The sequence below is a fragment of the Xenopus tropicalis genome, chromosome 6, assembly GCF_000004195.4.
Source record: "Xenopus tropicalis strain Nigerian chromosome 6, UCB_Xtro_10.0, whole genome shotgun sequence".
Lineage (NCBI taxonomy): Eukaryota > Metazoa > Chordata > Amphibia > Anura > Pipidae > Xenopus > Xenopus tropicalis.
In genome coordinates, this window is record NC_030682.2 from 55,255,190 (window position 1) to 55,271,255 (window position 16,066).

Genomic DNA, 16,066 nt, shown 5'->3' on the forward strand with positions numbered 1-16,066 from the left:
AAATAGGCTTGGGAAAACTGTGATGCTATATCTCTCCCTTTCTTGTATACAAAGGAGGGCTTATTCCCTAGGACCTTTGCCAAAACTGGGTCTTGTAAAAGAATCCCCCAATATCTATTTACACTTCTTTTTATATGGCCAGAATCTCTCCCATATGTCATAGAGAAACGAACCTTAGGGGAATCTATACCCTTTTTATATTGTGTATCCGAAACCTGTTTATAGCACAATAAATCACTCCTTTTAGTGGCTACGGCTCGTTCATATGCTACTTTAAGAGTCTCTGTATTATAGCCTCTATCTAAGAACCGATCCCACAGTTCCATGGCACGGCACTGGAAGGCATCCCAAGTTGAGCAAATCCTCCGTAAACGGAGGAACTGTCCAACAGGGATGCCCCTCTTAGTACCAATCGGGTGAGAACTCCCATAATGCAACAAAGTGTTGCAAGTTATGGGTTTCCTGTATAAATCCGTGAAAATAGAATCATCCTTGGATGTAAATTGTACATCCAAAAATGAAATCGTGTTAATATGTGATTCAAAGGTGAATGTAATACCCCTAACACACTCATTACAATAACTAATAAACTCAGTGAGTGAATCCTCATCCCCATCCCAAATACCCAAACAATCGTCAATGTAACGAAAAAAACACACTACATGAGTCCTATATATGTTAGAAATCCCAAAAACATGGAGTCGTTCAAACCAACCCATAAAAAGGTTGGCATACGTAGGGGCAAATGAAGCCCCCATTGCGGCTCCACGTTTTTGAAGATAAAATCGTCCATCAAACAAAAAATAAATACGATATCTTTAACTCGATTTATACACATAGTGGTATCTCTCAGGTAAGTTGGTAGAGCTTCTACCATAGGACGCAACAACCTATCTATATATCCAGACAAATTCTGACTGAGGGACCCTATACTTGCTACTATGGGACGTCCTTTTACATTTCTCAGAGCTTTATGTACCTTAGGTAGTATATGAAAAATTGGTATCACTGGATTCTCACATAACAAAAACTCATATTCTCCCTTAGGCAGAACACCATTCTCCAGACCCTCACACAGTAAATCCTTAAGACTACATTTAAACTTGTTTGTGGGATCACTATCTAGAGCTTCATAGGTCTCTATATCCGTCAGTTGTCTAGTAACTTCTGATAAATATTGTGAAGTATCTAAAACTACTACTGACCCTCCTTTGTCTGATTTCTTAATCACAATGCTCTTATCTAAACTCAGATCTTTTAGTGCCCTGCGTTCACCCAGAGAAATATTATCAAAATTATGTGATCTCTCTCTAGTATTCAAAAAATCTATATCTCTTTGTACCAACTTTTGGAACAAAGTGATCTGTTGGCTCTTCGAATTTATAGGGTAAAAGGTAGATATCTTATTCATACCTCCCACCCCTCCCAATCAGCGTATTACCCTGATTGTTATAACACTCGCATATGCTTTTAAATGACTACAATAAATAGTGGTTTTACTCAGTAATGTCGATACTGCTCCGTAAACTTTATTATTTTTCTCTGCTGCAACAAAGTAGTAAGCAAGCCATTGTCAAGAATCTTATTGTACATTATAGACTCAGGGGGTTACTTTTAATGTTTCTTTTTAAAGACTCGACTTATTTTTGCTCTCAGCATTATGCATTCAAGCAGACAGGTACTCCTGGCATCTACCAAGTCCTTCATTCTGATTTCTAGATGGTAAAATACAATTTATCACACCAAAAGAAATGTTTGTAATTTAGTCAAATGACAGTGACCTTTACACCCTTGCCATTGAACACAGTTCTAGTGCTGACATTGCTTTCAGATACAGTCCAGAACTAATCACTGAGCATTTTGTACAGAATTTCTGATAATGTACCGTATTTTTCGCCGTATAAGATGCACTTTTCTTCCCCAAAACTGGGGGTGAAAAGTTGGTTCGTCTTATACGACGAACTGCGTCTTCCTCTATGTGCCGCGGCTCTCTGCTACATCCTCGCTTTTATAAGGTTGCGCCCGTGCATACTGACGTCACACGCACAGGGCGCAACCTTATAAAAGCACAGAAGCAGCTGGGAGCCGCGGCACAGAGAGGAAGACATCAAGGGAGCCGGAGGCTGCTGTGGGGAGGTTAGGGGGGAAATGGAAGGTGCTTGAGGGCCCTGGGGGAAGCTGAAGAATGCTGGGGGTGCCGTGGGGGAGCTGGAGGATGCTTGGAGGCCCTGGGGGACGCTGAAGGATACTTGGGGGGGGGCCCTGGGGGAAGCTGAAGGATACTTGGGGGGGCCCTGGGGGAAGCTGAAGGATACTTGGGGGGGGCCTGGGGGAAGCTGAAGGATACTTGGGGGGGCCCTGGGGGAAGCTGAAGGATGCTTGGGGGGGCCCTGGGGGAAGCCTCATTATGTGCGAGCCCAGAGACAATTAACTTTATACAGTTGATATAAAATATTTTACTACAGTATTTGGTTCAGAATCTTTTTTTCCTAGATTTTCCTCCTTTAAAATTGGGTGCGTCTTATATTCCGGAGTGTCTTATAGGGCGAAAAATACGGTAATCAATCAAATGCTAGCATTTCCTAGCCAAGAAATTATATTTCTTTAAATATAAAAGCTAAGATGCTCACAATGCACTGATTTCTTTTTTTTTTACATTTTCAGCAAACCTGTATTATCAATGGCCCATTCCTTTTTCACTGAATGGGCAATCTGTCTGATAATTTCTGGTACAATCACATTAATAAGTCTAAACTGAGGACCAGGCCAAGTGATTACTCCATTTATATGTGTAGGGAATTAGTGGCCAAAACAGACCTACCTTGGACAGAATTTTCCCATATTGATCCAACTGATCAGCTGAAGGACCAGTCATTCAGATGCCCAATTATTACCCTACTAGAGTACTTATATACCTAAATAATCATATAGCAGATTATCCACTATTTAACATGTACATGGACCATGTTATAATAAAATGACAGCATCTTGCACAGAAGTTAATAGTGACCCTGAAGCGGGTTCTGGGCTATAATATCTGGCCAGTGGGCCAATGGGCCTCCAGTTGAACAATACATTATTATTGTTCCAAAATTAAACTGGTTATAACTGGTTATAAAGTCCTGGATGCTATGTCTTTATTTTCAGACAAGACAGAAAATTTGCTTTCAGTCTTGGTTCTGAGTAGAACAAGAATTAAATAGATTTTCTTGCTAAAGAGATGTCTAACATTTGCCTTCCCTTGTGCTTTCTATAACACATACCCTGCTAAATGCTGACATAAGAATGCTGCAAATAGTGAGCCTGAGCTCCCTGTAGGTTGGGAATCATTTACAGAACTGCTTGACCTTGATCGGGATTTATTGCTCCTTAAAAGTGAAGCTACTATACTCATTAAATTTTGATGCTCTGCACTTCCTCTCTTACTTAGAAGCAGAAAAGCCTTACCCTGCACTTATTACAAAGCTAAATGTGGCAAAATATACACATTGTAAGCATTTTCCATTTTATTTGCTTCAATTTAAAGCATGGCTAACATTAACAGATGCCTCTGAGAATGACCTGCTTATATACCTCGGGGCCACTGTATTGCAATGGCTTAACAATGGTCCAGTGTTCCAAGGCATCAGTGTTAGACAGTAGAAAAATAGCATTCTTGGATATATATATATATATATATATATATATATATATATATATGTGTGTGTGTGTATTTTTTTTTAAAGGTACATAGTGCTGTTGCCAGGAGCAATCAATCAGAACTTTGCTTTTGTTTACCAACTTGTAGTTGTCTGTTTATAACTAATTGGTCATTAGTTGCTACTGGTAACCGCACTTGTGCAATTTATCCCGTATGTTCACATATCAACCCCACTATGTAAAAAGGTGACTAAACTTTAATATCTACATCACTGATGCCATTTGGTGTATCATATGCAAATAAACTTTACCTTTTTGTGTGTTTTCCAGTGTTATATATTTTTGTAGAGGCCTGCGATGTTAAAGGGTATAGTTTCCATTTACTTAGAAAACCAAAGCTGTATACAGCATCTACATAAACCCCTACACCACCCTCCAGTTTAGTCTAAGGTAATAGTGCACTTGTTTCCAAGCAACTATTGTCTGGCACAATTTACACGTCAGATGATTTCAATAAAAGCCTAAGGGGGTCATTCACTAACCCTCTAGAAGTTTCAGAAAAAAAGTTGGGAATTGTTTTGAGATTTACTACATGCCAAAAGGCTAAATTTCTTCTTTGCTTCAAAAAGTTTTAGATTTTTTACGCTGTTTTTTTGTACAACAATTCGTTGCACAATTCGTCAAAGTTAGAGGTTTCGCTGCAACAAGTTGGATATGGAATTTTGCGTTTTTTTTCCCGCAGACTTTTTCAGTTCAGACTTTGAAGTAAATATCAGACAGTCATGGAAATTAGTTTATTCGAATTTTTAAAAAGAAAAAATGAGAAATGTTAGAATCTTTTCAGCGTATTTCAGCATGGAATTGTGTTTTTGAAGGTGCCCTGAAAGTGCAACATGCACCTGCACAGGGCTGAGGTAGGGAACCCTGTCATATTTATAACATTATGACTGATCTAATGGCATTATCCATCTAGTGACAAGGAGAGATCTCCACTTATATATTTTGTATTGTTCCACTGGGTTAAGAATAGTGGAAACATGAAATAAAAAATATCCCAGATTATAAATTTGTGGTTGCAAAAGATTTATTTGTCCAATTCATCTTTTTATGCTGACTGAAAGTGTAACAAACATGTCCACATCACATCAGTGGAGCTCAAGTAAGCTCAAGAAAAGATCAGATTTATAGAATCAATGGTATTCCTGCTTCTATCCCTTTATCCAGTTCCTGGAACAGAAATCATACCACAAGGTAAGATTTACTGGCTGCTGAATTAGCATGCTATCTACCCATCTTATGTCAATTGAGCTGATCATAAATAAGTACTCATGGGAGCAAGATTCAGCCATATTACAGTATAGCAATACAGTACATATGCTCAGCTCACTTTGAGAGAAGCCTTAATACATAAGCTATGACAATTTAAATGCTTGTAGTCCTTATGCTTAAGGACATGTGCCAATTCTACGTGCAAGAAAGGACTGAAAATAAAATACCTAAAAAAACATCAATACACAATGAAATCTATACAAGCAGAGTGCCTCTCAGCCTTTTAACCTCAATATTGGCTGAGTAAGAATAAAATCAATATAAGTTTTAGCCTAGGCTCTCTCCTGAATAATGGTCTGAAAGCAATGTTTAGAATAATCCATATGCTAATTACCTCCTAGCCTTTTTCTATTGTCTGATGCTATATGGGAATACCAACTAATTATACATCTTGGAGCTGCATTAAAGGGCCCATGTTCTGTTGCTCTAGCTTAAGGCATCAGCATTTAGTTTACAGTGTAATTGATTATATTTCCTTTTACTTCTCTTAATTGGGTGCCTTTATTATAGCTACTAAATTATGTCTAAAATTCTTTCTATATAGGAAGCAAAGCAGATACAGTTATGTGATCTATTATCTGGTAATACATTATCCAGAAACTCTAAATGACAGGACTACCATTTGCCAGAGTAAATATTTTTTTGATCTGGGACAATTTTTCATTTTCTGTGTAACTGCAAGGCAGAACCTTGCAGTTGATTTTAGCCTTGTTATTAAATGTGGCTGTCGACATATAGTTTTGTGTAGATTTGTATATAGCTGCCCACCCAAAGTGATAACCTTGGTGGTACCCTTTGCACTGGTGGGGAATGGTGGAGAGGATAGCATTAAATTGCAGAATTTGAAGGGGAAAGCAGAGTTTAAAGTTAAAGAAACCACAGAATGCAGAAATGAAAGGAATAGTAGGGAACAAGATGAGTGAGAAGAAAGTGAAAAGGGAAAGCAAAATGGAAATTTTAATGGTTAAAGATGGGAAAAAAAAATAGTAGAGAATATACTTTAAATAAAAATACAGTAGGAAAGGTAAGAGCATACTTAGGTCTTTAAAGGAACAGTAACACCAAAAAATTAAAGAGTTTTAAAGTAAAAGAAATATAATGTACTGTTGCCCTGCACTGGTAAAAGTTGTTTGTTTGTTACAGTAACTCTACTATAGTTTATATAAATAAGCTGCTGTGTAGCCATGGGGGCAGCCATTCAAGCTAGAAAAAAGGAGAAAAGGCACAGGTTACATAGCAGATAACGGATAAGCTCTGTAGAATACAATGGTGTTTTATCTGTTATCTGCTATGTGCCTGTGCCTTTTCTCCTTTGAACGGCTGCCCCCATGGCTACACAGCTTCATTCTTTATATAAACTATAGTAGTGTTTGAGGCAAACAACCCAGTTGTACCAGTGCAGGGCAGCAGTACATTATATTGGAATTTCTTTTATACACTTGAATTTTTTGGTGTTACTGTTCCTTTAAGAGAGAATTGGGATTAAAGGAACATAAGGGACACCGTGCCAGCATTGTGCAACTGTAGTCACTCATAGTTGGAACACCAACATTTAATGCAGTGCTCATTATCCATTTCCTTAAGTAATTTTACTAGGATGCCTGGTTAATGCAGTTCTCTGAATCTATTAACTGCAACATATATGGGTAATGTAGTACTCATTATGGTTAAAAGGACTGTTAAAAGGGGTGGCATGGAAACAAGTGGATTGCCTAATGTATTTTAGGCTCCACATTTCACATGGTACATGTTTTAGGCTCTAGATGTTACATTTGCTTTAGACCTTATATTTTGTTGAGACAGTCCTGCCCAGAAATTGCTTCGTCATTGATACCAGTGACAGGCAACCTATATTGTGAAGCAGGCAATGGATAAGGAAGTTAAGACACCTGCCCCAAACCAGGATGCTCACTCCACCCATGTTCACCTGAGTGGTCGTTCAGTTCACTAACTTTCCATGTCCACCCTAGGCAGCTGCCTCTGCTGCCCATCTCAAGGTCTGACCCTGCTCTCCCGCTTCAGTCAGCTGCCCAGAAGCAGAGGTGAGAAAGGTCTTTGCAGTCACAGGCGCATCGCTTATTTCCCCTCATTAGCTAAAGCCAGGAGCCAGCTTCCACATCCAGCCTGCTCCCTTTACACAGTCTCCAGAGAAAGTTGGGAATGCCAGATAATAGTGTGCTGTACTATGTGGAAATAGCAGCAGAACACTACCCCTTCCACACCCATCCATTGCTATTCACACTCAGTGAGGCATACTGCGTTCCTTCTGTGCTATTAAAACTGACAAACAACCAACCAAAATCTATGATTAACCAATGGATGCTACCATTGCTAGTAACACCCTAAGATAGTTGAAATTAAAAGCAATAACTGTCAATTAAATGGTCTATTTATAATCACAACCATTTCAGAAGGGAATGTGTGTGAGTAACTGGGCAAATGGGGGCATAGCCAAAAATTCACTAGTTTTCAATTTTTAATTGCTATATAGTCACTCCCAACACCTCCTGGGTTATTGCTTTTTGTATTTTATATAATTAACCTTGTGACTCGGATGTAGAATAATTCACTTTATATGTTTTACATTTTTAGCACTCGGTACATTACTATTTTTATATAAATATATTTGTCTGAAACTAGTTATCCTTGAGATTTTGAGTGCAATAAAAATATCTGACAGCAACTTCTTAATATGCCATTGACTGCTTATGTTTGCATGATCCAGATCCAATGATTAGCCAGCAGGAGCACAGATATGACTCCTCATATGTAATAAAAGAAAACGTTTGCTCAGGTGGAGTAACTCATAACAACCAACAAGATGTTTATGAACTGCAGATTGGTTGCTATGGATCCCTGCACCTGTACAAACGTAGTGGGGCTTATTTATTAAAACTGAGCAAATTTGCTCATAGGCAGTAATCCACAGCAACCAATAAGTGATTGATTATTTTCAGCCAGCTTCAGGTTGAACAACAAATGCAAAGATTTTATTGCCATAGGTTACTGCCCAGGGGCAAATTTGCCAAGTTTATAAATGAGTCCCAGTGTTTTTTTTTACAAATGTGGAGTAAAGTAAAACTGGAGTAAAAAAGATTAATGGAGTGGAACTGTTGTAAAAAGAACTTTACATTTATAAAATACATTGGAATTAAATTGTTGCTAAATTGCTAGAAGAGCCTACTCTACAAAATAAAAAAAAAGTCCTAGACATAATTGGTGATGAGATAGTGAAATAAGGGGTAGAGGCAAAGCTGTAAGGAGGCACGGACAATTATGAAAGGAGGTAGGCCAGGTGTCAAAAAAAATGAAGACAAATTTAAGACTTAGAGCAATGACACATGGGGAGATATGTAGCCAGCAGTAGATTTTTTTAATGATGGTTACAAATCTCCCCATGTGGCATTTAGTTTACATAAAATTCAGAAACATGGAGTTACATGAGCCATTTTTAATCAAAAGACGCCGCTGCATAGCCCCCCACCCTCTGCAACTGCTTCAATATAGCCTGTGTTCATCTATTTCAAGCAAAGTATTGTACATGTTTTAGTTGCTTCTAGATGTTCCAAAGCCTTCCACCTACAGTACATTACAGGTTAACAGGTTTACCTGATAAGGAATCCCTCATATACACTAGGGATGCAATTTTTTGCAGGATTTGGAATTAGTCTTCAGCCAAACCAAATCTGAGCCCCTATAAGTCATGTCACTTTGAAGGCTACACATTTTTTTTTAAATTATACAATTTATTTTGCTTAAAATTAAGGTGTGGATTTAGCTTAGTATTTGGCTGAATCCTTTGCTTTGGTCAAATAAAAAAATTATGCATTTGGTACGTTTAGTATACACACATTAAATTTGTAAATCACTAATACCGGTGGCATGATTCAAGTATACATCTTGATACTTCATATGTATAAACAAGTGGATTGTGTTAGATGGTGAAGCACCAGAGTTTGGAGAAGAATTGAAGGGAACTCCCACTACAGAAAAGGCAAATAGCATACAAGATAATGTAAATGCATATGTGTCTTGTTAAATTACTGTGCGTCTCAATAACACAGAGGAAAAGAATTGCTGGTATCAGGCCATAAAAACTAACATGGTTACAACTGCCAGGCACTATAATTCTTAAAGGTTTTCTTTTGACTTAATAGCCACTATAAAATGCTTGGCACATGGAGCTGTAATGTGTTTAATCCTTTTGCTGCCAAAAGGGTCTGCAGCAGGTTGTTAGTATTGGAATTCTGAAACAATCTTAATCATTAATATACTGCTTAAAGTGATATTGACATGAAAAAATGACTTTTCAAATTATGAGTCTACATAAAAAGTTACCTATAGGTCATGTTGCTAACAATGCCGCCCCCTAATGCTAACAGCCGCCCCCTCATAGAAAAATATGGGGGATCAGATAAGGAATGGAAAGGCATCAGGAAATACTTTGAATACTTTGGCAAAATTATAAAGCTTATGCAAAGACAATGCTATGATAGATGTAAAAAAGGTTTAATTTCTGGTGTCAGTATCTCTTTAAGGTGGCTTTACATCTCCTATGTTATCTGATTGACTGGCTCATGGTCCAAACAGACAGAGAGCATATGAGAGGCCAAAGAAAGCATGGCTGCCTTTCTATTCAGATTGTTCATGCAGGTCGTAGCTCCTCTTCACGTCCTGATGGCGATATCAGATGTCTTATCAGACGTCTTATTCATTCTGTATGCACTTTCCAACCATTGCATTTCAGTTGTCCTGATAATTACTTTTTGGGGCTGATTTACTAACCCACGAATCCGACCCGAATTGGAAAAGTTCCGACTTCAAAACGAACATTTTGCGACTTTTTCGTATGTTTTGCGATTTTTTCGGATTCTTTACAAATTTTTCGTTACCAATACGATTTTTGCGTAAAAACGCGAGTTTTTCGTATCCATTACGAAAGTTGCGTAAAAAGTTGCGCATTTTTCGTAGCGTTAAAACTTACGCGAAAAGTTGCGCATTTTTCGTAGCGTTAAAACTTAACGCTACGAAAAATGCGCAACTTTTCCGGTCCTATTAGTAAGTATTAGCCTCCCCATAAAGAGGCCAACTGCACTATATTAGTTGTCTAATTATTCCAAGTTGTGAGTCAGCTGCCTGATATCTGAGAGAAGTGTGAGGAGCTAATCAACAGGCTGAGATCAAAAATATGCCATGGAACTTATCTAGAGAACAGTCATTTAGTATCTTTCATAAAGAAAAGTATTATCATCCTCCGACCATGCTGGCAGGTTTGGAGATTGAAATTTCTGTACATTACAATATATCTTTTTAATAATTTATTATCATGTATGGTCAATATAACTTTATTCTAAATAGTTTTTGGATTATTTGTTTTTATTAAGGGGGGCATTGTGTAAAAAAAATAAATAATGTGTCATTACATTATACTCCTCTAAATATGGAAGAAATGTGCTTGTGCTGCTTTATTGGCATTTTCTCCAAAAACACATTTGCTCCACTTCCTGTTCGCTTTCCCAGGCTGAGCAGGAGAGTCTCTCAGCCCTGTAGGATACCAGTCAATCAGGCAGACCTGACAAGGAACTGCAGCCTATCTTTGGTGCATGGATGCAGGGCTGTAATTGACTACCCACTTCCTTCTGTGCTTCTGCCAAGGACCGTTAGGACATACCCACCATTTCAGGGAGCCCTAATAAAGGGCCAAGGGATAATGATCATGTTTAGGTCAGAAGACCGAAACCAGAGAGTTTTCATTATTTCCTACAAGATTATGCATTTTTTGAGTCCCCTTTAAACAGATAGCAGTATGAGCACAGGGCATTGCAGACTTCCCTTTTCTGCATATTTCCATATATATATGAATAGCTGCCATGTCACTTTCTTTAATTAAAGGAGAACTAAACCCTAAAAATGAATATGGCTAGAAATGCATATTTTATATACTAAACTGACTGCACTAGCCAAAAGTTTGAGCATCTCTATTGTAGTAATGATATAGGTCTTTACAGTTGTCACAGGATTGGATTCTGGATTGGATTCTGTTAGAACTGTCCGGGACAGTGCACATGCTCAGTGGGCTATGAGCAGCTGTTGGGAAGCTAAGCTTAAGGGTCGTTGCAAACTATCAAGCAGAAAATGAGGCTGGTCTGTCATATAAACTGATGCTACAGGGCTAATTATTAAATCTGTTGCTAATTGCACTGGTTTCAGAAGTGCCATGTTAGGTGAATCCAAATGAATCACTAATCAGCCTTTTACTGTTACATTTATATTCTATATATACAGTATATTGTGATCGGTCCCTAAGCTCAGTAACAGACAGCAGCACAGAGCATGTGCAGGGAATCAGCAGAAAAGAAGAAGGGAAGCTACTTGGATGTCTTCGGGGCACACATCTTTCCTGCTAAAGGGCTGTGATTGCCTTGGGCTGGTACAGAAGCCCAAAACATAATCTACAACATTTCTAGCCTGTTTCTTTAGTTAAGCTTTAGTTCTCCTTTAACAAGAAATATATATATATATATATATATATATATATATACTGTATATACATATACTTGTAAATATAGGTATGCAAACTAAGAATGGTCTTGAGAAGCAGACAACTGTAATCAAAATCATTAAATTGTTGAATAAAAGTTTGGCCCAAATAGCAAAACCCAACAAAATCTAAACATAATTGTCTTTAGAATGTTCCACAAAATGCATGAAAGAAAGTAGAGAACAGAGCCTGTATGTACCTGAGTGCCATGGATCTGTATTGGAAGTCATTGGTGGGATGGTGAGTGGGGAGGCTCCGCAGTTCGATTCCACAAGTTCCCCTTGGATGAACACTTGAGAATTGTTGCTTGACCTTAGAGCTGCCTTCAGTGGAGCGATGAGATTGAACTGTACCCTGGACAGGCAGCCACTAAAGCCTGGAGTATTGTATGAATGGATATCTTGATCTTTTGTTCCTGTCTCTAAAAGCAAAGCAGAAGATTCATGTGTCAGCAGTGGATGCCATTAAAAGGGCACATAAGAAAGCAAGCTCAGGGGTGGCCAATCATGCTCACAGTTAACAGAAAGACAGGACTCCATCTACAATATCTGCAATGCAGAGCAACTCAAAACCCTTGTGAATATGGCTAGTAAATGACATAAACAGCTAGCAAAACCATCATGTCTCAGTTCATACCAGCTGTTATTATGACAGAGCTGCAGCAGAGACAGGCACAGGGCTGCAGTACATACTAAATCTGGGAGATTTTGCTATCTTGGGCATTGTATCACATTACAGTAGATGTGAATACATTAGACATACTGCATGCAGTGTTGTATTATTTGTAATAAAGATATGCATTGTTCCTGAAGCGCAGACAAATACAAAGACAATGTTCTATGCAAATCCAATAAAAAAACCAGTGCATGTATTTCTGCTGTACTATGTATCAGTTTGGGTCTAATTAATTCCATTGTTAGCGCCTTGTCATGTTCTGTGCTATCAAGATTGCTGATGCTGTGAAGGGCAATTATTTTGGCAACAAAATGACAGAACCAGCACATTTAATTGCGGCAGAGTGACTTCAATTGAGACAGATCAAAGGCATTTGAAAGTGAGATGGTGCAGTTATGGTCGATATTTAGGTCCGGTTTCTCTGAAGCATGACGCCTTCTGACCTTGCTGTTTTTTGCAGTGTACCACGGACAGAAGAAATAATACCAGCACAAAATGTTTCTCTCCTGATATAAATATTTGTAAGCATAAAGAAGTAAATTAGACACCCATATCAATGCCATTGTCTCAAGCAACTTGAAATTATAGGCAATCAAAGAACACTTTATTAAAGAGAAAATATTAGAAAGATAAACATTATTATTAAGGAAAGTGCAATATACTTTTTGCAAAAATACATGCAAAAGCAATGTATTACCCACAATTCTGGCATCAGTGTGTGTAAATTGCATCAGTGCAAAACAATGTTTGAGTGGGCAAAGGGAGCCTAGGAGTAACACCTTGTCATGGGCTCTCTTGAATCTCTGTGCCCTGTACTTAAAGGTATACTGTCATGGGAAAACATGTTTTTTTCAAAACACATTAGTAAACAGAGCTTCTTCAGCAGAATCCTGCATTGAAATCTGTTCAAAAATACATTTTTTTTTTTTAATTTAAAGGAGAAGGAAAATCATTTTGGCATTTTACTGCCAATAGATTTGCCACATTAGTGCCACCTAGAATTCTATATTTATTCTGCATAAAACCTTATCACATCTGAGTAAAGAGAAAGATATCCTGTGTTTCTTTTGATAGAGGACTTATGGCTGTATTTGCATAGACCTTTCTGATAAAGCTTTCTTAGTTTTTACCATTCCTTTTTCTTTAATTTTGAAATTTTACATGTGCTAGTCATATTCTTCATTTCACTCCTATTGCATTTATAATCCAACTGCAATAAGACAGGGGTTTGGCATACCAGGTTTGGATTCATTCTCCCTAATCCAGTTCTGTTGTATGGGATCTGGACTCCTAGATGTAGAAACCTTAATGACTTTGTTACTGCTCATGCTACTATCCACAGTGGTGCAACTTTATTCTGTTTGCTCTGCATTGAACCTGCCAATCCATTTGCTCTACATCTGCATTGATAAGTATTTAATGCATATCCCATGTCCTGGACAATAAACCAGTTTCTTTTTGCTGCAAGAACCCTCTGTCATCTTTTATTTCTTATATTTTTGAACACTGCATAGGTGAGTTGTAGTTGCACTACCTCTCACTTGATCCTTCCACATAGTGAAGGCCCATCCTGTGTGTTAGAGTCCAGTGTACCCCATGCTCTAGCCTATCTAGCTGGTCTGATTTACAGCCAAAAAGTGGTTATATATATTTTAAAAGACATGTTCAGCTATAAACATCTAAAAACAGCTAGCATAACAAACACGTAATATAGTATCATTAATGCAGTCTATTAAATGCAGCATAGTTGTTACAACACTTCTTTACGCCACAAATATTTCAAATAATACAATTTATTATATGTACAAAACATCATCAAATCATCATGCTCCGCTATATATTTACATTCAAAAGTGCAAAAAAGAAACATAATGTAAACCCACTTAATCACTTAAGTCACCAGCATAAACGTTATCATATTTATTGTCTTCTTATTCATTTGGTGTGAACTCCCTCTAATTGCTATTTCATGTATCTATCCAGCACCTCTGTTTAGTCATTTCCAGTATTACATTTGAACCCATCTAGCTACTATATTCCTAACAAATGACCCAGCACACTACCTTGTAGGAGCTTGGACTCCATTTTATGACTCATGGTGTGGAATAGTGACGTGGGTTGTGACATTACTGTATTGCAAAATGCCTGTAGATGTATATAATCGCACCTGCCCTGCCCCGTCCTCTCTGGTGATGTCATACACGGGTAGGTAGGACATGGATAAATAAAAATTATGGCAAAATGGATTTGGAGTGTCAGGTGTGGGTGGACCTTTTGCCCCACCTACACTTCACTAGTATGCAAGAAGCACATCCTTCTCCCCTAAGGTAACATCACTAGTAAGCACAGAGATGTAAACTACTCTCCAGCAACTTCTACAGCTTCTAGTACCTCAGGGACACTACTGCATATATAATTTGTGCCAGCATCAGTGTCTTTATTTTGTGGCTGTTTAGTTTATGCTTTGCGTGTTTTTGGTTATTGTTTCTGTGCTCAATGCAAATCATTCATGTACTCATTGCATTTTCTTTCTTTTATGGTTCAGTTTTACCTCCTGCCCTAATCTTTCAGTAAATTCTATGGATCTCATTCTCCTTCTCATTGGACTATGAGAAGGTTTATCTGAATGTTAAACTACACACTGGCGCAGAGTAATACATAGTGAGGACAGAACACACTTTACACTGTTAGTAGATAAAGCTACAATGATTTCTGCTGATTTTTAAAGGGGACCTGTCACCCTAAGAAATAATTACAAATTGTTTTCTATTGTGTTTGTCAAGCAAAATAAACGTCAGTTACTCTATATAAATTATTTTAAACTTATTTCCTTCAGCACTGGAATTCACAATTGCAGAAAACAGGCAGGCTCCATTTTGTGGACACTATTATTAAAAGTGGCCATACACGGGCCGATTGTAGCTGCCAATAACGGTCCCTTAGACCGATTTGGGGCCTGTCCGACCAATATCTGGCCTGAAATTGGTCAGATATCGATTGGGCTGGTAAAAAGATTTAGTTGGATCGCGGACAGCATCTGCTCGTTTATGCGGTCCCCAAACTGACTGTGCCCATTGCCGTCATTATAGTTCGATTGTTTGGCTCTAGGGTCTGGTGGGCGATATCGGGAGAAGATCTGCTTGCTTGGCAACCTCGCCAAGCGAGTGGATCTTAAAGTGTATGGGCACTTTAAGGCAAGCTGTGCGTCCTGCTAAAATCTTATTTCTGTGCCAGTATGGGGGGACCTGATACCCATGTCCATGAACTGGTTACACAATTAGATGGTGAGGAGGGAGAGGGAATGTGAGAAGTGCAGTGACATCTAAGAAGTTCTGAATTGAAAGTGAAAGTAACTGTCTGCCCCGCCTCTATGCCTAAGGCATTGAGGCGGGTCAGGCAATATATGATTGACAGCTGGGACTTCTAAATGCTTATATAATGCGAATAGATGTGTTAATAAAAAAATGACTTTGGGTTACATGTTTAATTTTAAAAGGGCTTTTATTATACAGCTTTTTATGTCTGGGTGACAGGTCCACTTTAAACTTATGCATACTTATTTGTAATATTCACAAATGTATATGCAATATTTCCCAAAAACTGAAATAATATTTAAACTTGAGCTTTGCATCTCTTCACTACAGGCCTTAAAAAAATCCTTGCTAGTTATATTTGGAAATGCCATTTAACTAAAGTGTACAGGAACATACCTGGTTTATTCTATATTCAGGTTAAGGGTGAAGACACATGGAGCTACTTTGTAGCAGCTACTAGCTACCAATCTGTCTCGTTTTGCTTTGCCATAAAATTTGTGAAACGATAAGAAAATTTGCGAAACAGCAAAAAATCCACGAAACGCATTTGTCACGCGTCTTTTTTGTC

At 38.1% G+C, this 16,066-nt stretch overlaps 1 protein-coding gene across 2 annotated transcripts in view; it reads right to left on the reverse strand.

Moving 5' to 3' along the window:
* Nucleotides 1–16,066, reverse strand: part of cntnap2 (contactin associated protein 2) — an 892,460-nt gene that overhangs the window by 7,309 nt on the left and 869,085 nt on the right. For both annotated transcript variants that reach the window (XM_031903464.1, NM_001079264.1), the window contains 1 exon segment: nt 11,709–11,930. In XM_031903464.1, the coding sequence (XP_031759324.1) occupies nt 11,709–11,930 (222 nt within the window).